Source organism: Dermacentor variabilis, unplaced genomic scaffold (genome assembly GCF_050947875.1).
Source record: "Dermacentor variabilis isolate Ectoservices unplaced genomic scaffold, ASM5094787v1 scaffold_15, whole genome shotgun sequence".
Lineage (NCBI taxonomy): Eukaryota > Metazoa > Arthropoda > Arachnida > Ixodida > Ixodidae > Dermacentor > Dermacentor variabilis.
In genome coordinates, this window is record NW_027460313.1 from 11,497,054 (window position 1) to 11,521,039 (window position 23,986).

The window sequence follows — 23,986 nt, forward strand, 5'->3', positions numbered from 1 at the left end:
CCAGCGGAGTTGTAAACATCGTGGTAAGAAAAACCTGTAGTGAATAATTTATCACATCACTCATTGTCACTTCTCGTCATTGTCGTATTTGGCGATAAAACACTGAAATACCGTTGCTATCTGCTTCCCAGAAGTGCTCTTCGCGTGGGAAGTAGGTATCAGCGCGCCACGCGCCCACGTGTGACCCCACGTAATGCTATTTTTTTTTCACTCCGGAAATCTATGCCGGGGACTGCTTTCCGTTTCGTTACACGTATGACAGCATCGATAACGCCCGCTGGACACCTACAGAAGCGCAAAAACGCTGCGCTGTCACAACGCCAGGGTGGTGGTATATGCGAGGACGAGTCGGCCGCTTTCCCAATCCGCTGCATAGTTCGCTTGAACGACAAAAAGCAATCACTTCGCAGCGCGGCCCTCATTCTTTTTTCCCTCGGGAAGGACGAGTCGGCAACACCATGAGCTGCAGCCTAAACGCGACCATGTGCGGCCCGCCGTGGTCCATCGGTGTCTCCAGTCTCGGGCCCCAGAATGACATGAGTCTTATGCTGGCCTTGGTGAACCTGTTGGTGCATGTTCCTTTCACCGACCTGCCCGTGCTGCGTGACTACGAGCTGGGGCCGCTGCGGCAACAGTACGACTACGTCATCGGTAAGCGAACGAATCTTGACCCCCGCAGTGTGACAAGGCCCACAAGGCCACTAGGAAGCGGGGCAGCGAGGCGTAATTACCGCAACGAATGTCATTTTTGCCGACGCGCTTCGTTTCTTTTAATCCGGGGACGCCGGATTAGTTTTGAACGGCTGAAATGCTTTAGCCTGCGCCCAAAGCACGGCACACGAGCGTATTTGCATTCCGCCCTTCCGTCGTGGTGTGGTCTCCGCGACCAGGAATCGAACTCGAGACCTCGTGTTCTGCAGCACAGTGCCGCAGCCATGCATCGCGGGTGGTGCCTCCGAAGCTTTGGAGCGCTAGTCCTTTAATCTGTTCGCACGCTTTCTTTCAGAAATTTGCAGTCGTGAACAATATGAGACGGAACAAGTAGCTCGTTTTTTTAGGCAAGAATTATTCGTGACGTGTGAATTCAAATCTGTCCCCTTAGGTAATTCAATTGCGTCCCTTTCTCATCCAACATCAAGCCTCATTGCACCATTTGAAGCGGAGCGCGTGTGCTAAGCCACTGTGACCTCTTGCACGCAATTTTCCTTGTCCTAATGCTCGAAGAACTTCGCCGTTTATCTATGCCCAGTGGGTGGTGGCTCTGCGGGCTGCGTCATCGCCAACCGGCTCTCGGCAGATCCCAAAGTCACTGTGCTGCTTCTCGAAGCCGGAGGACTGGAGACAGCCTCGCGTCAAATTCCGGCTGTCGCGCCCTTCAACATCAGGGGTCACGACGACTGGGACTACTGGAGCGTCCCGCAGAAGAACGCCGCCCTCTCTTTCCGAGACCAGGTAAACCAAATCTCGACGCGCGAATCGATGTCTCTTATTGTTGCACTACCCAGTGTTATCAGTCCATTTTATGGACTCTCCCAACGTCCTTCGGAAGCGAGTCTGGGGCCGTGTCAATTCAGCAAGCCACAGTGATTCCAGGGGACCCTAGAGTTGCCGGTGATCGTGGATGCGCCAAGTGCAAAAGGGCACGGCTGTCAGTCTCGGCAAACATCAACGTTGATGTGGATCGTCGTCACGGCGGATGGTGCATGCCGTCTGCGCGCGCCGTGTCTAAATGAGCGAACTGAAATTAACCCGTGAACAAATGCCACCTGAGAAGGAAACCGAAGTGCAGGAGTGATAAAGCAGGAATGAGAAAATGGGCACAGGAAACAGAACGCGCGCCTAAGGCCAACGCGTGGAAATAAGTGTGGTATCTCGCACGCCTGCCTCGTCGCGTGCAGTGAGGTAAGCACACAGGTGAGCAGCCTCTTCTAGAACGCGCCGCCGGGGCGAGGTAAGCACACAGGTGAGCAGCCTCTTCTAGAACGCGCCGCCGGGGCTTTGCGGAGCAAGGCGGCGGCGTCTTGCGTTAGCCGCTCGGTTCAAGATAGATGTCCACTGCGCATGCGCGGCAAAAAGAGTCGGGTGCCTGCTCATCGCTTCCTTGTTCCAGTTCCCACTGTGCGCGTTCGGTTCCCGTCGCCAGGGCCATGCTGCATGCCTATGTGGCTTTAATATGGCGTTGCCACGGCGGCCAGTGAAGAGCCATGCTGCCGTTTCACGCGCCTAACGAGGCTGCCAGGCAAGCAAGCGCGAGTGATGGCGGGTGACCACGCGTTTTTGCCGAGCTGGCAAGTGCGCCGTTCTGTACACACACAAAATGCACCGTCCGTCGTTGCTGACCCGCAGCGCGACGATAGGCGAACAGGCAACACGGCCGGTGAGCGTGGTGTGTATACAAAAAAAGACGGTCTCGTTCGAAAGGCGATACATCGATTGCGATAGCAAATTGGCAGACTGCTGTACGAATAGTACCCACAGTGCTTTTATTGGTCGTATGAACGTGTAAACATTCGCTTGCTAACTGAATAAGCATGGTGCCAGCGCCCGCAGCAAACATGAACACATCATTTTGGCTGCGGACACTCGCTGTTAAAAAGCTGGCGGGAGGAATTGCGGAAGCGAGCGAAGTGGCATTCGTGATGTCTATCGCTTCAAGTCAAAACTAGCGCCGAAGAGCCGAGGGCGCAGCACGCACAAAGCTACGAGCCGTCGACGTAGACTGCCCTCAATGCATATCGCTCTCAAGCACGGTGCTTTCGCATACGGCTGCGCGTGGTCGCCACATACGCAGGTAATTGCAGCCCGCTCCCTTCCCCCGGCGCCTTGCAACGTTGGGTGCCTCGCGCGCTAGAGCAGACGGCGCGCTTCCTCTTCGCATTCGTCGCTTTCGCGCGGGCGAGATTGAGCCGCGATCGTCAGATGCCATCGCAAGCTTCCACTCGCGCGGCGACGGTGTTATCGCCCTTGGATTTCTTGAACCTCACGGCCACGCCGACGGCAGAAATGCACTTGGAGTGTCCATATAATTGCTATCGCATTAAAACGCGCGGTCACTCGCTATCGCTCGCGATTGATTGCCTGGCCGCCTGGTTACACGTAAAACACGGCGGCATGGCGCTGCGCTTGCCGCCATGGCAATGTAACGTCAACGCCACACAGATATGCAGCGCGCCCCTGGCGCCGCGGCGGGAAGCGAACGCACAAGGTGGGAAGTGGAACAAGGCAGCGATGAGCAGCCACCCTAGTGGACGCCGATCTCGAACCGAGCGGCGAACGTCTGCTCACGTCTTTACATTATCTTGCAGCACAATTGATTTTATTTTTGTTCGCAGCCTATTCAAGGGTGTGTTCTTCCACTGACAGGCACGTGTGTTCCTTTCGCGCGGCTCAACTGGCAGTGTGCTGCAATAACTTCGCTACACACAAGTACACACACTGCCTTCACTTGCTAGTCGAGCAGCGCAAATAAATTCTGTGGTCGGTTATTTTAGTGGCACGAGCATCGTGTGACTCGGTTTACTGCGCAGCACTTCCGGTTAACCTCCTGAGACGACCGGGGAGGGAATTAAAAAAAAAAGAAGATAAAAAGAACTATAGTACAGTACAAAACTCATGCGTTTCATATAGATATATCCGAGCATAAGTTTAGTTACGAGTAAAGTTACTGAATTGTCTGGAATAAGTAGAATTTATCCCTGAATACCGTAGAAATCCCTGATTACCGCGCAGCAAAGCACAGAATCGTAAACTTGCGACCCGCCACGTTAGCACGACTTTGGCGGAATTCCTGGAAACTCGGAAGTAGAAAGCGGAAGTAATGACGTCGCACACAAGGTGACATATTTAACAGGCTACATAATGGAAAACAGTTGCCTCCGAGTTCGGCTTGTGCGTTGCGTTCACCTAAAGTTAACCTAACAAACACCAACGCCGTGGCGCGAGTGCCACTAAGAGACACCTAAGTGAAGATTAGGGTTGCCTAACATTTTTTTAAATGCATGTGCATATACGCAAAGTGGACGTGAGACGTCAGTGAGGATTGGCGATGTTCGAACTAAGATTACAAAAATGTGGCCTTTGCTTTTCGGATACTCGGTGCCAAAAACAATCGCCGATGTGCCATTATTCCGGCTTTGTCTATCCTATTACACGCTAGTATTGTCGGGTAATGGTAATTTATTGTCCCTGGTAGCACAAATTCATCTGTGAGCAAACGTGAACGTCGCAGTGTGATATTCATACATTATTAAATCTGGAGTTCTTAAGCAAAACACCGATCAAAGCCGACAATCGCTTTTTTTTCATGCAGTCCCTATTACAAGACAGCTACAAAGTCCAGCATTCGATTCCGCAGCCTCATATCCAGCAGAAGATGACTAGCAAATGATACATGGTGGTGGATCACCGTTGCGGATCACCAAAGTATTATGCACCAAAACAAATTGCAGTTCAGCAGTGATGGTGCATTGTTCCCATATTCCAGATATGCAGCTGTTCCAGTAAATGGGGAACTCATTTCGGGGTCACTTGCAGTCTTGTGCCCTCCGCTTCTTATAGCAGCTAATGTTGAGCGTCTGCGAATTGGTCGTCACAACACGATACAAGGAAGTGCTCCTTTTTGATTGAGAATAGGTCACACCTTCGCCACCTACTCCTACCTGCTGACTGGAAGTGCTCTTCCCTCATGTGGAAGGTGTGGCGACAGCCTTGCAGCTCTCCATGTCCTCGTCCAATGAAGGCAAATAGAAACTGAGCGTAAAAAGTACTTTCATTCTGCCTATACCGTCAGCGTATTCCACTTTACCCAGCAGTTTGTTAGTAACGAACTGCTTTTTAATCTGCAAACAGTTTTTAGCTTTTTAGATGACGTTAGTATATTAGAAATCATTCGGCCGGGTCGTGTGTAGCACAGCCTCGCCTTTGAGGCTGTAGCTTTTCCATTAAAAAGGTATCTTAATATAGATGATGCCGTACCATTATTGACGTAGCGAAAAAGTGTATCCCACAAACAAATGGTCGTTCATGTAGAAAACGCGTCCCCTGGTGCGGCGAAGATTGCAGAGGTGCGTGAAAGAGGCAGAACAAAGCATGTGGCATACTTCGTCGATCGCCAAATGCGAAGAACCTAATTGAATTTAAACGTATGAAATCACAGGGGAAACGCGCACGACGACAGGCAAAAAGAGAAAGTTTGGTGAGGTTTCTATCGCGTATCACTTCTTCACACAAGAGAGAAAAAGTATGTGGTAAGCAGGCTAAAGGGACAACAAATACAAGCATTACCCATGGTGAATGGTCAAGGGCATAGCCTGGAAGACCAGGCCGATTCTCTCGGGGAGCATTTCGAACGTGTCCAGCGCCATCTATTATTGGAAGTCATTCCTAAAACACAAACAAATGGCAGAAAGTAATGCACTTGACTGGAAGTCTACACAGAACGAGACATATAACCGTCCTTTCAATATTGCGGAGCTGAGAGCCTCTTGGAATGTGTGTGAAAGACCTGCACCGGGAGGTGACTGAACAATGTACGACGTGATCAAGAAGCTCCACGCAGGCGCTCGTATGACATCGCTCACACTCTTCACTACAATATGGGCTGCCAGGTACCTCCCGACTGCGTGGAAACAAGTTATTGTTATCCCAATTTTGAAACAGGGTCAGGACCAATCGTCGGTGAGGAGTTACCGCCCGATAGAGCTGACAAGCTGCCTATGCAAGTTGCTCAAGAAAAGGATAAATCATCGTTTGTTACATTTTCTTGAATCTAAGAAGTTGCTGGATCCTTTCACAATGTTTTAGAGAAGGCCGCTCGACCACCGACCTTCTCGTGCGCATTGAGGCTGATATACACGTTACCCGTTCGCACATTAACAGTAATTTTGGGCGGCTTTCCTTGATAGACAAAATGCGTACTCCACCCCGTGGCGTTACAGGATCTTGCGAGAACTGTCGGAATTGGGTGTCCGGGGAAACATGTTGGAAGTTATTGAGAGCTGCTCGTCTAATCGTACTTCTCGCGCCAAAATTGGCAACACATTGTCGCGTTCGTTTACGCAGGAAACCAGCGTGCCTCAGGGAGGCGTGCTTAGCGGTGCGCTATTCATCGTAAACATGATCTCGCTTAGTGCATCATTAACATCATCAGTTTTCTATTTTATATGTAGCTGATGTAGAAATACGTTTTAAATCCCGTAACCTTGCAGTTTGCGAGCGACAGAATCAGCTTGGCCTAAATAAAATGTGTAAATGGGCGGCCAAAAATGGTTTTAAGCTTAAACCCCAGAAAAGCTCGTGTGTTCTTTTTACAATAGAGAGGGCTTGTTGAAAATCCCACTATTGAATTGCATGGGCAGTACTTACTGCTGAGAATGGAGTAGAAAATTTTAAGGCGAAGGCCTTAGGTGGATACGTTGGCGGTGCCTTTAGCGAATCTGCGCCGTGACCAAAAATACTCCGAAAGAAGTAAAAACGTAAAAAAAGATGCTCGGATTGGCGTCGCATTTCTCAGGGAGGTTCCTGTAAACAAAGTAAATTAGTGGCTTTGAAAAAAAAATTTGGTACATTTCGGTTTGAGTCGGAATCAAACCCGGGTCTCCGGGGTGCGAGTCGAGAACGCTTCCCTGAAGCCGCGGCTGCTTTTTTTTTTATTGCCGACTTGAACAGTTAAAGTCATGGGTTGCAAGGCATAAAACGTGTCACCCACACTTTGGCTAAGGCGGAGTTATTTAGGCGCACGTTAAAGGATCCAAGGTTGGTCGAAATTTCCAGAGTCCCCCACAACGGCGTGCCTCATAATCGAAGTTGTTTTGCGACTTAAAAACCCGTCATTTAATTTTTTTAATGCGGAGTTAAAATTTCTTCAACCCCAAATCATCAAGTACAGATATCTACTCTGGTGGATCAGAGAGCGCACAACACACTTCTCTGACATAGCACACTTTCAACGAAGTGTTCGCGAACAGGACGAACAACTGGGTCTACATGCACAAATTCCATTGTCATTTTTCTCAAAGCGTGGAGGCTCAGGACTATAATTGGATCGCACAATATATCTTCTGATGTATTTCCTGGCAAGAACCGTATGCCATATTGGCCAAGAGGTAACTGCTTCTTTAATGTGCCAGGAATACACCCCAGTGGAAAAATCGCGTCCCAACAGTCTAGGAATACATGTTCGATTGTTTCGGGTTTCTCGCATAACAGTTGGTTGCCCGAGTACGAAGATGCCTTTATCGCTAAGCCAGGGCTTAACGGGAAGTTTGTTGGTGTGTAATTGAAAGAATGTTTTAACTGAGGACCCGCCGCGGTTGCTCAGTGGCTATGGTGTTGGGCTGCTGAGCACAAGGTCGCGGGATCGAATCCCGGCCACGGCGGCCGCATTTTGATAGGGACGAAATGCGAAAACACCCGTGTACTTAGATTTAGGTGCACGTTAAGTAAACCCCAGATGGTCGAAATTTCTGGAGTCCTCCACTACGGCGTGCCTCATAATCTGGAAGTGGTTTTGGCGCGTAAAACCCCATAATTTTTTTTGTTTTAACTGAAGGTAATACTGGAGAAACCACGGCTTCTCTACGGTTCTGAGGGTGTGCCTAGTGCGTGCCTGATTGCACACATCATGTCGCAGCCATCTCGCTGACTAGTGCGTGCGTCACTGGGCGGCGCACTCGATGGTGCGGAGGAGGTGGCGCCACGTCATCAGTGTAAAACTGAGCGCGTTGATGACGTTTCAAGGTCTAAAAATGGTATAATGCTTTGCATTTCCTCACGTAAGCTGGGGACGTATTCTGAAACGTTCGCCGCCGCGAAAGTTTCGCCCTGGCCACGCCTCCGCCGTTGCGGCGCGCTCTGAATGGCTGCTTTGACAAAACCGGAAATTCAGGTGGCGCAAGTGAATTTCCGGTTTTGTCAAAGCAGCCATTCAGCGCGCGCCGCAACGGCGGAGGCGTGGCCAGGGCGAAACTTTCGCGGCGGCGAATGTTTCAGAATACGTCCCCTGTTTTAAGTGGCTGCCAAATTTTAAGTTTAGTAATTACTTTCGCGCCAGGTGTTATGCAGAAAAGCGGGCCCACGCTTTCTGCGCATTGACGTCATTCGGAGCGGCGGAATAGGAGCGTGCACGCTTTCCCGGCTCGCGAGGACAGCCGCTCGAGTACGCCACTGCGGAAGAAGCGCATGCTACTGCCCTTATTGTCGCACGTGTGCTTCTGATTGCGGTTCGTGATGTCTTGCAAGAAGTCTAACCCCGATTGTATAGCTTCATGCATTACTAAATGCGCTGCAGGCTTGCACCTTCTTGTGTTACAAGAGTGTCACATCGGCCGAACTTTTTAATGCGAAAGCATTATATGCCCCATTGCGCGAAAATCCGGCCTTGTCGCCATGACCGAAAGATGGTACCAAAAATGGCCGACGGCGGAAGAGTAAAAACACGTCACAAAATACTCGGATTGAAGTCAAATTTGTCAGGTGGGTTTCTGTAAACAGTCAATTAATGCAGTTGAAAAGAAAATCTAGCACTTTTCGTTCTGAGCAAGAATTGAGCCCGGGCGTCCGGGGTGCTAGACGAGCACGCCTTCCCCGCTACCGCGGTGGCTCCGCGATTATGGTTGACTAAAGGTCGCCATACAGTGCCTAGTGCGTGCATCATTGCACATGTCACGTCACTGCCTCCGTCACTGCCTCTCATGTCCCTTGTTAGGATTTCGTCGGTGCTGCGTCTGCTGCGATGCACTCTCGACGCCAAATCATCAGGGTATAAAATGAAGTGTCCTTAGTGCATGCGTCATTACACGGGTCAAGTCGCTGCCTCCCGCGCGTCCCATGCTCTTCGGATTTTATCGGTGCTGTGTCTGTTGGCGTGCACTCCGAAGCGTCTACCTCAGCGGCACCTGTGAAACGTGGTCGCCTATGGAAGCACGCCGCAGAAGACGAAGCAGGGGAACACAAAAAGGAATGCCGTGCCAGTTTAAAACGGGCACGACGACATATGGAATGATACCTAAGCGAAAACCTTCCCCACAGCGACTACAATGCTTTCCCATTCTCGCACGTAAGCGGTCTTAAGTGTCTCTGCCGAACTTTTAGGTGTCGTGCTTGATTCAAAAGTAACCTTTATACCACACATAAAATTGATCGAGGCCAAATGCTTAGACACTGAAGCTAACGAAAATACTGTCGCACACGACATGGGGCGCTGACGGGAAATGCCTAATGAACGTGTATATACTAGACCATCGCTCGGGGTTAGTTTGATTACGGCGCCGTGTTGCATCACGTAGGCGTCCGGCTACCTACAGGAGCCTTCCGGACAAGCCCCGTACAAAGTCTGTATGTCGAATCGAATGAGTACTCTTAATTTTCAAAAGCCTTACTATAATTTTACATATTTTCTGAAAGTACACTCGAATCCTGCACATCCTTGCAACTCACCCGTAAGCGATACGCCGCGTGCCACACCGTGTGAGACAGCCTCTTTCACTGCGTGTAAGAGAACTTACTGAGGAAATGGGCGTCTCAGTCCTTGAACATTATGATAACCTCAGCGACGCTATTGCCGCAGTGGCAGCGGCAACTCATAGAATGTGACACATCGTTTGTAGCGATAATAAAACACGCTACAGAGGCACTTGCCTCTATGACCAGGTAGCCAGCATATAATGACATGCCGGTTTGGTATGTGCGCTCTGCACAGGACAGAATAAAGCTCAATAAATATAGAATATTTGTGTTTACAGAGTGACATTATGGCTTTTACGTCGCTTAGGCAGCCTGAATATTAGTTTTGTTGAAGTTTTGATTTCCTTATATGCTTCACAGCCGACAATACTGCACAAGCCTCAGCCATAAAGGTACCCGATCCTGGGTGCGGTACATTGGATTCTGAGAAGCATGGGCCGACTACTGCATAAAATATATCCCGCCGTGCGACTTCGAAGCGTCAGTGTAAAACTTTGCACGAGTACTTGGCCTGGAGTTCTAGGAAATGCCTTCTACTATGTGCCTCTGTAGCGTGTTTTATTATCGCTGCAAACGATGTGTCACATTCTACGAGTTGCCGCTGCCGCGGCGGCAATAGCGTCGCTGAAGTTATCATAATGTTCAAGGACTGAGACGCCCATTTCCTCAGTAAGTTTTCTTGCACGCAGTGAAAAAGGCTGTCTCACACAGTGTGGCACGCGGCGTATCGCTTACAGGTGAGTTGCAAGGATGTGCAGGATTCGAGTGTACTTTCAGAAAATATGTAAAAGAAGGCATTTCCTAGAACTCCAGGCCAAGTACTCGTGCAGAGTTTTACACTGACGCTTCAAAGTCGCACGGCGGGATAGATTTTATGCAGTAGTCGACCCATCCTTCTCAGAATCCAGTGTACCGCACCCAGAATCGGGTACCTTTATGGCTGAGGCTTGTGCACTATTGTCGGCTGTGAAGCATATAAGGAAATCAAAACTTCAACAAAACTAATATTCAGGCTGCCTAAGCGACGTAAAAGCAATGTCACTCTGTGAACACAAATATTCTACATTTATTGAGCTTTATTCTGTCCTGTGTATAGAGCGCACATATCAAACCGGCATGTCATTATATGCTGGCTACCTGGTCATAGAGGCATCGAGGGTAATGGGCTAGGGGATTAATGGCCACATCAATTACATCGCAAGCTATAAATCCTACCGCTGGTGTCCGTGCCACAGATCTGAAATCTTTCTTACGAAAGACACGGCGAAGCTACTGGCAACGCTTGTGGGATGGTGAAACAAATATGTTTAACATGATTAAGTCTTAGTTACGTTCCTGGCCCTCCACAACGAAAGCGCGACGAAATGTCATATTCTGCCGACTCTGGATAGGACACACATATGGTAATCATAATTTTCAACACACTGGAAGTTCACCTTCAATCTGTGGTAAATGGGGTGAGAGGCTCCGTCCTCCTGGAGTGTCTGGAAGCGAAGCTGGGAGAAAAATTTTCCTGTAGCATTACCGCTCTCATATCCCTCTCCATGCATCCGGTGATGTTTCTTGGCGCAGGACCATTTTACAGCGAAGCTATATATGGCTAGCCGATCTGTCCGCCCGTCAGCCGCCTGTAGGCCGAAAGCTCCTCCGTCGCAACCCCCATGCGCGTGTGCGAAAAAAGAGGTTTGCGATCAGCCAACACCGCCTAGATGCCAAGGCCTGTTTACTCCGATCGATGAGGTCATGCTACCTGGCCCAATATTTCCATTGACAAGAGTGGCGTGATGAAAGCCGTGGCGTTAAAGTCACTGTTGCCTACGCGGGAGCATCCCCATTAGATTCTATGGCAGTCGGGCCAGGTAACACGAAGTCATGGATCGGAGTGAAAAGGCATTGTGCTATCTAGGTGGTGTTGAAATAGCTGCGCCAGTAGCGACATCGTTGCTCTTCGGCTCCGAAATGGGTAGGCCCCGCGTCATACGTACTCCCAAGGAGCAGGCAGCTTTCGATTAGCAACGCCGCGAGCAGAACCAGGAACGTGCTCGTCTACGCCGTGCCGACCCTGCAGCCCGGGCACAAGAACAGGCTCGTGCAGCTGAGCGCAAGCAGTAACTGCGTACCGAGGATCCGGCAGCTTACCAAGCCGTCATTTAATGAATCGTCGGGATTAACCCAGTGATAAACTCAGTGATGAGGCCGCACGTTTTAGCTTTTCTGGTTAACCATCTGTACGGAGTGCTTGGGCGGTGATTTTTTTTTCATCTATGCGCAGCGGTACTCCCTGTCGCGCGGCAAAGTACTGGGCGGCAGCAGCGTCCTGAACTTCATGCTGTACATGCGCGGCCACCCACGTGACTACGATCGCTGGGCCGACAAATACGGAGCCACGGGGTGGGCATACGAGAACGTGCTGCCGCACTTCAGGGACATCGAGGACTATCGCGTGGAGGAACCAGACGGTAAGCAGGCTGCAGTTGTCCATTCCTGAAGTGCTGTTTGTCAACAAAGAAACACTAAGAAAAAAAAATTACCGACGATTACGTTACTTCCTAATGCGAAATTTGAGCGCAGCAAATAAGCTGTTTCATCTTTTGGATAGATTGAGGCAAAGAAATCGAGCAACACATGTATGCGCTATCACACAATTTTTTTTTTCACACGTATTCCTTTAACAAAGACTCCACTAACAGTTCTTGACAGTCATGAAGGAAGCTTTGTGGTCGGAGAAATAGACTGATATATGTTCGACTTGGTACACCAATGCTTGATTCTCAAAGACGAGATCTATACAAGTGGCTCGCGAGGTTGTCACAGCCGTGGGGGAAGCAGAGGCTAAGCGCCGCCGCCGAGAAGACCCTGCCGTTCGCGCCGCCGAAGCGGAGGCTCATCGCCGCCGTCGAGAGCAACCAGCAGTAAGCGAGGCTGAAGCAGAAGCTCATCGCCGCCGCCGAGAAGACCCTGCAGTTCGCGCCGCCGAAGCGGAGGCTCATCGCCGCCGTCGAGAGCAACCAGCAGTAAGCGAGGCTGAAGCAGAAGCTCATCGCCGCCGCCGAGAAGACCCTGCAGTTCGCGCCGCCGAAGCGGAGGCTCATCGCCGCCGTCGAGAGCAACCAGCAGTAAGCGGAAGCGGAGGGGGGCGGCGTGTACACCCAGCGGCAAACGATGGGGGCAGAAGCGCGCGCAGCAAGCGGACAACACGATAAAGGGAGGAGGGAAGAGATAGCAGCGACCCTTTCCTCCTCTTTCTGCATGGCGGCGACGGTGTTCTATGCAGTCACGTTATCTTGACTCTCTAGCGGCGTCAGCGGCATCCAGCGGTATCAGTCTGTCGCTACTAGCGCTGGGGGGATGAAAGGGGGGCGGAGCTGGTTACGAGGCCGACGACAACGCCGACGACGACGCGAAACCCAGGAACGGACGCCAAAGAGCTGCGCTCTAAAACAACAGATGTGCGACGGAGTGTTGCTATCGGCTGATTTATTTCTCTATTTGGTTTAGCACGATGTTTACTGATCAATGCAGCTTGACGTACAATAGTCTTTTCATGCAGAAAAGCAAATCTCGCTGACCTTGACTAGCGCCTCTGTGACCTATATTTTATCGCTACCTTAAGTGGTCTATTAGGCATAGAATGGAAGCCAAGAGAACGGAAACGCGATCGCGGACGGCAGAGAATGTGGTATGACTAAATTAGAAAAAAATTTCGGGCATAACACGGGGTCAGCTGGCGCACGGCAGGTGTAATTGGAGTCGCTGGGAGAAGCGATTCCAATTCCAAGCGACTCCAGTTATCCTGCAGTTGACATAAATGTTGAGGATCGCTATCACGTGAGCGTACTGTAATACTTCTAACCTGGCACTGAATGCGTCACGAATTTATTTTCTAGTGCAGTGCAGCTTCGTCCTTGCATCACCAATTTGATCAAACCTCCATCCTGACAACATTCTCAATTTGTTCTTTTGCTCCCCTTAGTTTAGTTCTCTCAAACCTAGACTCACCCTTGCACACAAGTGAGAGACAATGTTCGACTATGCCCATATCAATGCCCCGTAAGGCTAATATTAATCCCACGCCCCTACATCGCAAAACGGTATAACACATGTACACACCACGCACGTGTGGATATGTTTTCCAGACTTATTAGTGGCACGAGCATCGAGTGATTCTTGTTTCTTGCGCAGCGCTTCCGGTTCACCTCCTGAGACGACCGTTGAGGAAATTCGCAACAAACAGAAAAAAAAGAAAAAGTAGTGCAGTACAAGATTAACTGGTTTCCTTATAGATATATCAGAGCACTAGTTACAAGTTCAGTTAATTGAAATGCCTGGAATAATTATAATTAGAAAACACTGATTACTGTACAGAAAAGTTGACTTTAGAGACCCGCCACATGAGCACAACTTCGGCGAAATTGCTGGAAACCCGGAAGTAGAAAACGGAAGCAATGACGTCACTAATTACGTCACACAGAAGAAGGTGGCATATTTCACCAGCTAATTAATGGAAAACAGTTGCGTCCGCGATCGGTTCATGCGTTGCGTTCGCCTAAAGTTAACCTAAACAACACAAACGCCGAGGTGCGAGTGCCACTAAAAGGCACCTAAGCCATGGATTGACTGGGATCGCCTACCATTTTTTTTTACCGTCAAGGCTTACACAAAGTATTATATAGGGGAGGGGTTTACATAGCACCAAGAATAACGACAGAACGAAAGCGATTGGAGCAATATAAAAAAAATGACGCTTTAGTACTTGCGTAGCGCAGCAAAGATCACAGATCTCTTGTACCGTAGAAACGTCCCTCGGACGTCTCTGATGTGCTCGTTTTTATTCTCAAGCACCCAACTTGTGAGCTAAGACACGTCACCGTTTTGTGCTGAGGACTGCCCACTTTATGCTGATCAAGTGAAGAAGAAACAGAAGATGCAGAGTAATCTTGCGGATTATACTACCACGTCGTGGTAGTAAATTGTGTGGAAGAGGCAAACACGAGACGGTTTCCAACGGTTGACCAGAGCTGGGAGACATAGGTTGTTTCACGTTAAGTTAGGCTGACGGTGCATTCATATTTCAATAGCGTGAAACGAGCCGAACGGTTCTGTACGCCTTTAAGTTGATTAATGAAATATGATCATGATCGCAGATCGAAGAAGCAGATTCCAGGCTAATTGGTACATACGAGACACAATTGCTTTTAAACAAGCTGGTGTAAGCGCAACATTTTGTTTTAATTAATCAAGCATGCGCGTTATGCTTGCGATGCTTCACCGCAGTATCCTAAAGCACAACAATCCTTATCAAGTGCTTATTTCGCAAACGCATTGTGTTGTGTTGTGTTTTTTTTTTGTTCAGTAGCGTTGGAACCTTCTGTGTTGCGCAATTTGTTGCGTTGTGTTTTCTTGTTGACTTGATTTGTAACCCTGTTCCTTACGTGTTTGCTTGCGCTTTCATTGTAATCAGTAAACCCCCCTTACTTAATGCCCTTTGGGCGCGTAAGGTATACTTAAATAATTTTTAAAAAATACAGTGCCCGTCTAACTTTGAAACTTCGTTCGATACAGTCAGCACACACTGTCTGAACGCAAAGCGGTGCCTGCATTTACGTGTGTTCACTTTCCTTGCTTCGTGCGGTAAGCTCGCTTTACTCTGGCGGAGCCGGGGACTGTTCAACGCAGTTTGCATAGCCAAATTGTTGCCCTCTCGAAGTGTCTCCTCGCTAGGACACTGCATGCTGGACGTCGGTGACGTAACCGTCGCTCCCGAGAGCATGGTCACAACAGATGAACGACACAGAAAGGGACTTGCCGCTTTCGTCTGCGGATACAACGATGCAGTGCTAGCCTTGCATACGAAACGATCCTTGCATGAGGCTATTATTTTCTCCCTGTCTACTCCGGCAGAGTACCACAAGGCTGGTGGCGAGGTGCCGGTCGACTATTCTAACACCACTACTCTTCTGAGTCGGCTACTTTTGGAGGCATGCAATCAAGCCGGTTTTCCCCACGTCGATTTCAATGGTCCCACGCAGTCAGGTGAGTCGTTCGTTGCGTCTTTTTGCGCACGCCTGCCGAGCAAGCAACCGGCTGCACCACGAATAACGCGGATGCAAAGCACTCATCCCGCTATTGTCCTTTTTGTGTGTGCGTCTGAGGTACAGCTGGTTCAGGGTGTGGGATCGAATCTCGGCCGCGGCGGCCACATTTCCATGGGGGAGAGTTACACAAATGGACCGTGTACTGTGCATTTGGTATACACGTTAATAAACCCACGTGGTCCAAATTTATCCGCAGTTCTTCACTGCGGCGTGCTTCATAATCAAGTGTTGTCTTTGACACGTAAAGCCCCAGCATTTAATATCTCGTTCGCTTCGGATCCCGCGCTGGCTGCAGTATATAAAAAACAAAACAAAAGGGCTGGGCTGTTAGCGTAGCCATTCGTGCACTGTTGCTCGGAACGGCGCAACGTAATGTAGAAACGGTGAAGCATTTTTCTGCGACCACTTTTTTTTCTCCTTCTTGAGGACTGTCTCTAAGCGCTGTGTTATTTACACCATGTCGTTGCTTTAGCAAGCGCAGTAACAGGCGCAAATCTCATTCCTTCTCACTCATCCCCATAGTGTCAGGGACAGTGAAGAATCTGTAAGTGCCCAACTGTGGGCCACGAATCGTTTCATTTCGCAAACTTGTGCCCCGCAAAACAAGTGACACTCGGAGCGCAACAGTGCCAAGCGCGCCCGTGGTTCGTCGAAACCTGATCTATACAGGGTCAGGTGTGCCGGCTGCTTATACAGCCCTCGACGTACGTTTCAGCATGATGGCTGGTGTTCGTGCGCGCTCCAGGATTTACACCAATATTCGCGCTCTGCACGAAACCTCATTACGCAAGATTACTTCTGGTACGGAATCGGCGACAACATGCGGGAGTGCCCCGATGCATGAAGGCGCGTCCTGTGCCGAGCGACAACTTCGCAACAGTAGCAAGTCGGTCACCAATTGCTCTCGGAAAAGCCAAACAAAAAAAATGTACGCGGGTCAGTATAGGACGATAGCCCTGGGTCATTTGTCCGTGCTGCTATTGCACTGTTGCGCCGCCCCACTCAATGGCGCAACAATATCGCTGTCCTCGCAATGCTATCGCAGCCACATGTCGTGCTCGCCGCATCAGGCGATGCGAAACGTTATTCTATCCTTGCAGTTCGCAGATACCAAGCGCACTACTGAAAGCGCAGTTGGCTGAAACAGTATTGGGAGCCAGAACGCTAAGGTTTGAACCCCGGCTGAGCCATAGTTTCGGCGCCTTTTTTTAATTCACAGCCTTCACGTACGTGACCATTTCTCGCAGGGACAGTGATGCGATAGTTTCGACATCTTAATAGAATCGTGATGTGGGCGACCTAACTTTCAATTACTGCGGCGACTGCAGGTATTCCATTCTCCAGGTTCTATATGTCCAAGGTGTGCTTTTGTTATGCGTAGGGCGCAACACAGGCAGAATAGAAAATTTGGCGCCAGGGGTAGTCAAATACACAACTACGCTCACATTCCATTTTATTAAGAAAATGGAGCTTATCGCAAATTTGAGCCTCATGTGCAATGAAATAGTTTGATAACAATTCAATTACCCGTGTATCGTATTTCACAGTACAGTAATGTTGTAACAGCAAAATGACAGCAACGTCTCTAAATCGACCCGCACTCTGCCTGCTCAGTCGCTCGGCAGTGGATGAGGCACTGGTCCACTGCGACGGCAGCGCATTCCGAGTAATTTTACACCTGTTGTTAATCGAGCGCGGGTAAGTTGCGCTTAGCGTGGCTGCCCCTTCGTTCCCGCTCCTCTGCCATCTCCTGACGTGGGATGAAAGATAGCTCACGTGAGCCTAGTCAAGCCCCACGAACTGCGACCAACTGCTCAGACAGTGGCACCCTCCCAGTGACAATACATTTTCGCGTCACTGGGCTGGCATATGAAAAAAAAAAAATTAGGATATGGCTAAAACTTACCGAGCCCTGTGTCTGTACACCACTGGATCTCTTTACCATTCGCCAAGTGGGGGCTTCCAAACATGGCTTCTCGCATTGTGAAGAAGCCAGCTTTGCCACGCTGCCTTTGTCTAGTTGTGTTCCCATGCAGGAAAACATCATGACGCCTTCATTAAGTGCCATTTACAGCCTGCCATCATTAACGTGAAGCTTGCTGACGTGCCGCGTCGCCCCTTCCATGCGCAGGCTGTTCTCGCCTGCAGATGAATGTGGCGGGTGGCGAGCGCTTCAGCGCCAGCAAGGCCTTCATCCAGCCCATCGTCGGTACGCGGAAAAACCTGCACGTCGCACTATTCAGCCAAGTCACGAAGGTAGGAACCGCAGGGAACGCGGCGGTACGCGGCAGTCCTTATAGGACGTCTCCTGTTCTGTAGGTGCGCGATTAATTGTAGCACGTGCGATGTGCGTGATCCCCGGTGGTTGTCGGCGCGAGAAGCTTAGTTTGCTTTGTCGTAGGTACGAGCAACTAGCTGTCCCAGAGCGTGCTAATAACAGGGGTAGTGTCGTTATCTAATCGGGAGTACTTATCGACGCCCGTTGGTAGTTATCTACCACATTCTCTACCATTGGCAATTATGTACAGGTGAACTTCGATGGGAAGCGCGCCGTGGGCGTAACGTTCACAAGGTACGGTCAGCAGCAGAGCGTGTCTGCAGGGCGGGAGGTGATCCTCTCGGCAGGAACCGTGGGCTCCACTCAGCTGCTGCTGCTCTCCGGCGTGGGGCCCAAGGAGGAGCTGGAGCGGTTGCAGGTAGGAACGGCGCATAACCCACAAGCAGTAATCTTTTGCCAAACATTACACAGGCAGTATTTCGGACAGGTGGCTGGGACAGGTGGCTGGGAATTTTTATCCTTTATTCATTTATCTGCTCAGTCTCGGCAAAAGAAGCGTGTTCTGAATTGTAAATACAATAGTTTTGCTGCCTGGCATGCTGCATTTCTGCATGATTTTAAACCTAGACTGACCGGGACAGTGCCATTTAGTGCCGGTATTGACACGTGTAGTTTTTCCTTTTCCTGGGGTCCGCATTTTATCCGATAACTACTTAAAGTTATCGCTCAGCGGGGGGGCAAGCCGCGCCTGCACGATTTGGAACTTACTCAAATGTTATCATTGAATCTATCTGTTTGTGTTCACGCCGAACCTTGTGTAATCAGACTGCATGCGCGATGAGAATAGTGTTGTGCATTCTGCAAGGTGGTTTGCGGGCACCAGCGATTACGCTGGAATCTTCGACGAGTCATGTATAAAAGCCGACGCACTCTACCTGCGGAATCGTATTTCGCCGACGCTCGCCGCTATCATTGCACTTTGAGCGCCACTTGCTTTTGTGGGCACAGGTTCGCCCAATAAAAGTTTCGTCATTCACACTATTGCTACTGTTTTCTTTACTGTCACTGCAACTTGGCAATATTTCTGTGCAAAACATGCCGTCCTTGAAAAGTGGTAGGCTATCCCCTTTAACCGAAAGGGCGGACATTATTCGCAGACAAATTTCCATGTTCCTTTTAATAATGGGGAACGCTTTGCTTATTGACTATTTCCTTTGACACACAATAAACTTGCCGATTCAAAGCCGCGTAATAATTGGGTCACGTCTACTTGGCAGATGTATTGGCTTATTCGGTTCCAAAGTATGCGAACTGTCTGCATTCCAGTGAAGTTTCGCAAGATAGTTCATCGAGCACTGTGGTCAGCAACTCGCCGGAACGACCACACATTTCCTTTTTTTTTGGCAGTATTTAGTAATTGTGATCTGTAAGCTGCCGATGGTTTCGGCAGTTCGATAGACTGATATGACCCCCTTTATCCGTTTTCAGTTTCGGATTTCGAATTTACATCAAATTCAGATATTGAAGCTTTATAAGTTGGCAAACTAAGTATTGCCGTCTAGTAGTGTGGTTTGTTGGGCCAGTTGATGCATGGTGAACGTATAAGGGGTTCCAGCTAGTAAGGACGCGAGCACAAGTAAAAAGAAACGGACAGGACAACGCTGGACTTACAACTGAAGTTTATTGGGAATACATTGCGGGGGGGGGGGGGTAACAGTATTGCAGTTGTGCAAGTAACCGCCACCTGCTAGTCTATCGCGAGATGCTGCCACAAGTGACGCAAAAATAACCCCTTGAACTTTTTTCTGATTCCAGCGTGACGCAGCTCAGGGACTCTATGTGGTTAACATTAATTTTGCAAGATGTCTTATTTGAGCGTCTATGGCATGATTTTACTGTTAAGGACAGTGGTTTAAACTTGACCGCCAAGCATGGAATACTAGGTGCGCAATATGTCGTAACGAGGTACGTTGCGTCAGGTACCGAAGTACCATACAGGGAGAGAAATGGTGAGCAGTGGTCGAACAATGAATGTCGCTTTCATCCTACATTTCGACAAGGGGGCTTGTATTTCGCCAGAGCAGCAACTCGAAATAAGGGCGGAGTAATTTTGCTGGATTTTTAATGCCGGATTACAGAAAACAAGACCGGTTATGCTACGGGGAGCAGTACCGCATCTTGTGGTCCTGTTTCCACGGGTACTTTAGGGAGAGCTAAATTAAACCGCCACCAGATAGTCGAGTGTTGCAAGTTGTCACGGCGACCACGTACCCTCATGACGCTGCGCGCAGATTCCGGTGGTCGCCGACCTCCCGGTCGGGCGCAACCTGCAGGACCACGTGGGTCTCCTGGTCGGCCTCCCCGTCAGCACGCATGTCGTCGCCGGAATCCCGCCTTTTAGCCTGGACGACATAGCGCAGTACGCGAGCAACAGAACAGGTAAGCACGCCGCCCACAATCTACGAGTCATCGGTGTGTGGAACAGCGGTCGGCAGCGGAAAGTCTCGTTCTTTCACGTAGTCTTACGGGCGTGTCCGTTGTTTCTAGTGAACTGAATTCAGTGCCTAAGCGCTCTCTAGTGCCATCGGTGTGCCCATTCCGGTTCCCAATTGTAGGTATAAGGTTGTTTTTTTTTCGCGTCCTTCCTGTGCGTGTGTCAGTTTGCACGTGCCACGAGTTTGCGTCCTGGCCGGACCTGCAATAAAGTTTCTTCACTCACTCACTCAGTTTGCACGTGTGCAGCCTTTTCGTGCGTGTGCCAATTGTGTGTATTATTTATATAGCGTAATACACACAATTGGCACAAGAAATGGGCATGGGCAGGACATGTAATGAGGAGGGAAGATAACCGATGGTCATTAAGGGTTACGGACTGGATCCCAAGAGAAGGGAAGCGTAGCAGGGGGCGGCAGAAAGTTAGGTGGGCGGATGAGATTAAGAAGTTTGCAGGCACGGCATGGCCACAATTAGTACATGACCGGGGTTGTTGGAGAAGCATGGGAGAGGCCTTTGCCCTGCAGTGGGCGCAACCAGGCTGGTGATGATGATGATGATGATTTATATAGCGTAGGGCGAAATGGCAGTTTCCAGGTTAACATCAATGTTTACCGGTGATTCAAACTTACTCTGGCGTAAACCTCAGGGTAATTCAATATTCTGCACAAATCTTGCAGTTTGTGCCGTCATAAAAGTTCTCACGGCAAACGCAATGAAAAGAATGGAATCGTAACAGCATGCTAACAGAGGACAGCCGTTTGAAGTGACGCTCGCTCTCCGCATTTCTTGCGAGTCACGATGTGACGCAGCGGTACTGATATCCTCTGAACCCTCTGCACCAGGAACGATAGCGATACCAGCGGGCAGCGAGTTTCTGCAGTTCCTGCACACCGACTATGCAATGGATCCCGAAATCCCGGACGTCGAAGTGGCAGTACTGTCCATGACGCCAGCCAGCGAGTTAGTCAAGGCATGGATGGTGGGCACAGGCCTACAGCCAGAGGTGAGGTGCCAAGGCCTCGGTGTCCTATTCGCCGTGTCCGAGTTATGCTTGGGCCCGTAATAAGTCACGGTCACTGCGGACGCAGGTTATTGGCGGCGATTCCTTACGCATATTGTACAGCAGAGGCAGGCATTCGGATATTAATCGAATACGCAAGGTTTCCGCGCAGACTAAGCAGGGTTTTATTTGGGAGATGGTGGAATCATGTTGTGCCTTTTGCAGTTTAGTGGGAAGAAAAAAACTGTTTGCATGACTCTTGGCGCCTTGCAGACTTTGAACAGCAGTTTCTGCGATCGTCTACCAAACGGAAATCTTGCAAGGGCTCATGCTACTTAGTGTGCCATGGAACCATGCTTCCAGCTGTCTCACACAGACCAGCTGGCTTGGTAGGGTTAATTAGCCCGATAACGTAATCGTGCTACCCTGCATTGAAAGTCACGATAAGTATAAACAACTGCAGAAGCAACTGTCCACAGCTTACGAATTTGAGCTTATTGGTGTGACTTCGCGAAGGAAAAAAAAAGTGTGAGAAAGAGGACAACAGCAGACGGGAGACAGCGATGTGTCGCGTTGGCACTTCTCGGGTTTCTCGCACTGATTTTTTTTATCGTCTGCCGAGTACGAGGCTGCGGCCACTCGGGCAGGCCTTAACCGTCACCCACGCCTCCAATAAGTGACAGGCCAGACATGGTGCACGTTTGAAGCGTTGGTTACGTTTAAGCAACATCTCGAATACGTCTGCTATTGCGCCCATGCAGTATGAGCTACAACGCGACAGCGTGTGGCCAAGCCGTTATAGCTCATACTGAGCGCGACAGCACGTCTCTAGGCGAAATATAATTGTTCTGCGTTGATTTCTGCTTCGGTATTTTTCGGTAGTCGACAGCGAAGTGGGCGTTCTTTTCGGCGGCGGTTGCGCGCCAAAGCTGTCTCTTCGATTTAACGTTCAACGCTAGGGGGCGTAAAAGAGGCTTGCGTACAGTTCGCACTGCGTTCCACGTAATGATTGCGCAAGCGCGTTTACTTTTTTCCTAATGATCTATTTTTGTACGCTTCACATTTTCTTAATGATACGCGGTGTGCACATTTAACTGCAGAGGTCACTTCGTTTGCATCGCTGTATTTATTCATTGCAGCAGTAACGTGTTGCCTCTTCCACCTTGTCGTAGATCAAACGAGGCAAAGTAGAAAATTCGAGGAGACAGTTGCATTCGCAGATAAACTGTTTCAGAGAAGAGCATAAAAATCGCACCTTACGCTTTACGAAAGCGACAGCGTTCGCGAATTTAGTGTTTCGTGAGACGACTGTCAAAATGAATTTAGCAGGCACGTTGCTTAAAATTCGCTGCAAATGAAGTGTCATACGTATTCCGCTTAATTTCTACCGAACATCATTCTATGCTGTGAAGTTTCAAAATAGTTTCAGTCTATGTTAATCTAGTTTCTTCGCACCATTTCTTCGCACCTGCCACAAAAAAAAAAAAGCTTCGAGCATTACGATATTGTCATGGTTTAGGCTTCGAATGTAGATGGGTACACGACGACACCCGGCAACTTGATATGACTACACGTGCCAGTAATATCCTCAAATATAGTATCGTGCTTGCTACTAACAATCCGAAGACAAAGAAAACTAGCTTCTGGTCAATTCAAGTGAATTCCAGGAATGGTTTCTCTCCACTCCCGATGGGACCAGAAACGTGGACGACTTCTTTTTTTGCGGCAGTAACAAGCAAACAGTGACCACAGATTGCGCTGTTGCTGTACGCAGCCGCCAAACGTCGCTTTTTCGGACAGAATGTTCGATTTTGTGTCGAACTAAGGCTGTTTTTCTTCATTTGTTTTTTTTTTTCAAGAGTCGGTGCTTGGTCATCTTATACCAGTAGTATAGGAGAATGTTTTATTTATTGAGGATAAATTTTGCAGAACTGAGCCTCTCTAACGTGGACTTGAGGTTCGGTACGTGAGTTTTGCATTCTACTCCAATCGTAATGCGACCGCCACGTCCGGCAATCGAACCAGTGACTTCGTGCTCAGTAGCACGGCCGCTCGATGCAAAGCGAGGTGCTTTTGAACCTTGTGCTTTTGGGTCGAGCGGCCGTGTCAGTAGCATAACGCCGTAGGCAGTGTGCGAATTGCGGCGGATCGATGATGGGTGATTCGCACAAGAGGAACACAATGTGCCACGACTACACGCATATACCGGTTGCTCATTCCATCGATATCGTGGTGTCGTGGCTAGTGCAAACAAATAGCTTAAAAAACCCTTTGTGTGCGAAATAGCAATGTTGTCTGGGAGAGCTCCACTGGCCTTCCCAGAGTGCCCTCAAACAGCCCCCCCCCCCCCCCCCCCAAATTTCTTGCGCCACCGACATGCTTGGGGTTTTAGTCGTTAAAATTGAACACTAGTGTGAAACATCTACCGAAGGAGCGATGGGGTACCATTCTTTTCTGTTGCTCGCGGAACCTCAAATGCCGTTCGCGAAACCCAGTTTGGGGACCCCTGGCCCATAACAATATAGCTTATCCACCACAGCATGTAGCGGCTCAGCAAGCCTATAGTTGTTTAGCGGCCCTATAAACTCCGAGAAGGAAGCGTTCTTCGCATTAGCTGGCTGAAGTTTTGAATTCATTAGCGCTAACTGTAATATC

At 49.5% G+C, this 23,986-nt stretch overlaps 1 protein-coding gene across 1 annotated transcript in view; it reads left to right on the forward strand.

The window, feature by feature from the left end:
• The first annotated feature begins 302 nt into the window (after positions 1-302).
• The window catches only part of LOC142567912 (4-pyridoxate dehydrogenase-like), a 35,757-nt gene continuing 12,073 nt past the window's right edge, over positions 303-23,986 (forward strand). The window contains exons 1-8 of the mRNA XM_075678003.1: positions 303-651; positions 1,250-1,452; positions 11,735-11,921; positions 15,364-15,495; positions 17,689-17,813; positions 18,086-18,253; positions 20,127-20,274; positions 21,174-21,334. Of these exons, the coding sequence (XP_075534118.1) occupies positions 336-651; positions 1,250-1,452; positions 11,735-11,921; positions 15,364-15,495; positions 17,689-17,813; positions 18,086-18,253; positions 20,127-20,274; positions 21,174-21,334 (1,440 nt within the window). The 5' untranslated portion in view covers positions 303-335. The remainder of the gene's footprint in view (positions 652-1,249; positions 1,453-11,734; positions 11,922-15,363; positions 15,496-17,688; positions 17,814-18,085; positions 18,254-20,126; positions 20,275-21,173; positions 21,335-23,986) is intronic.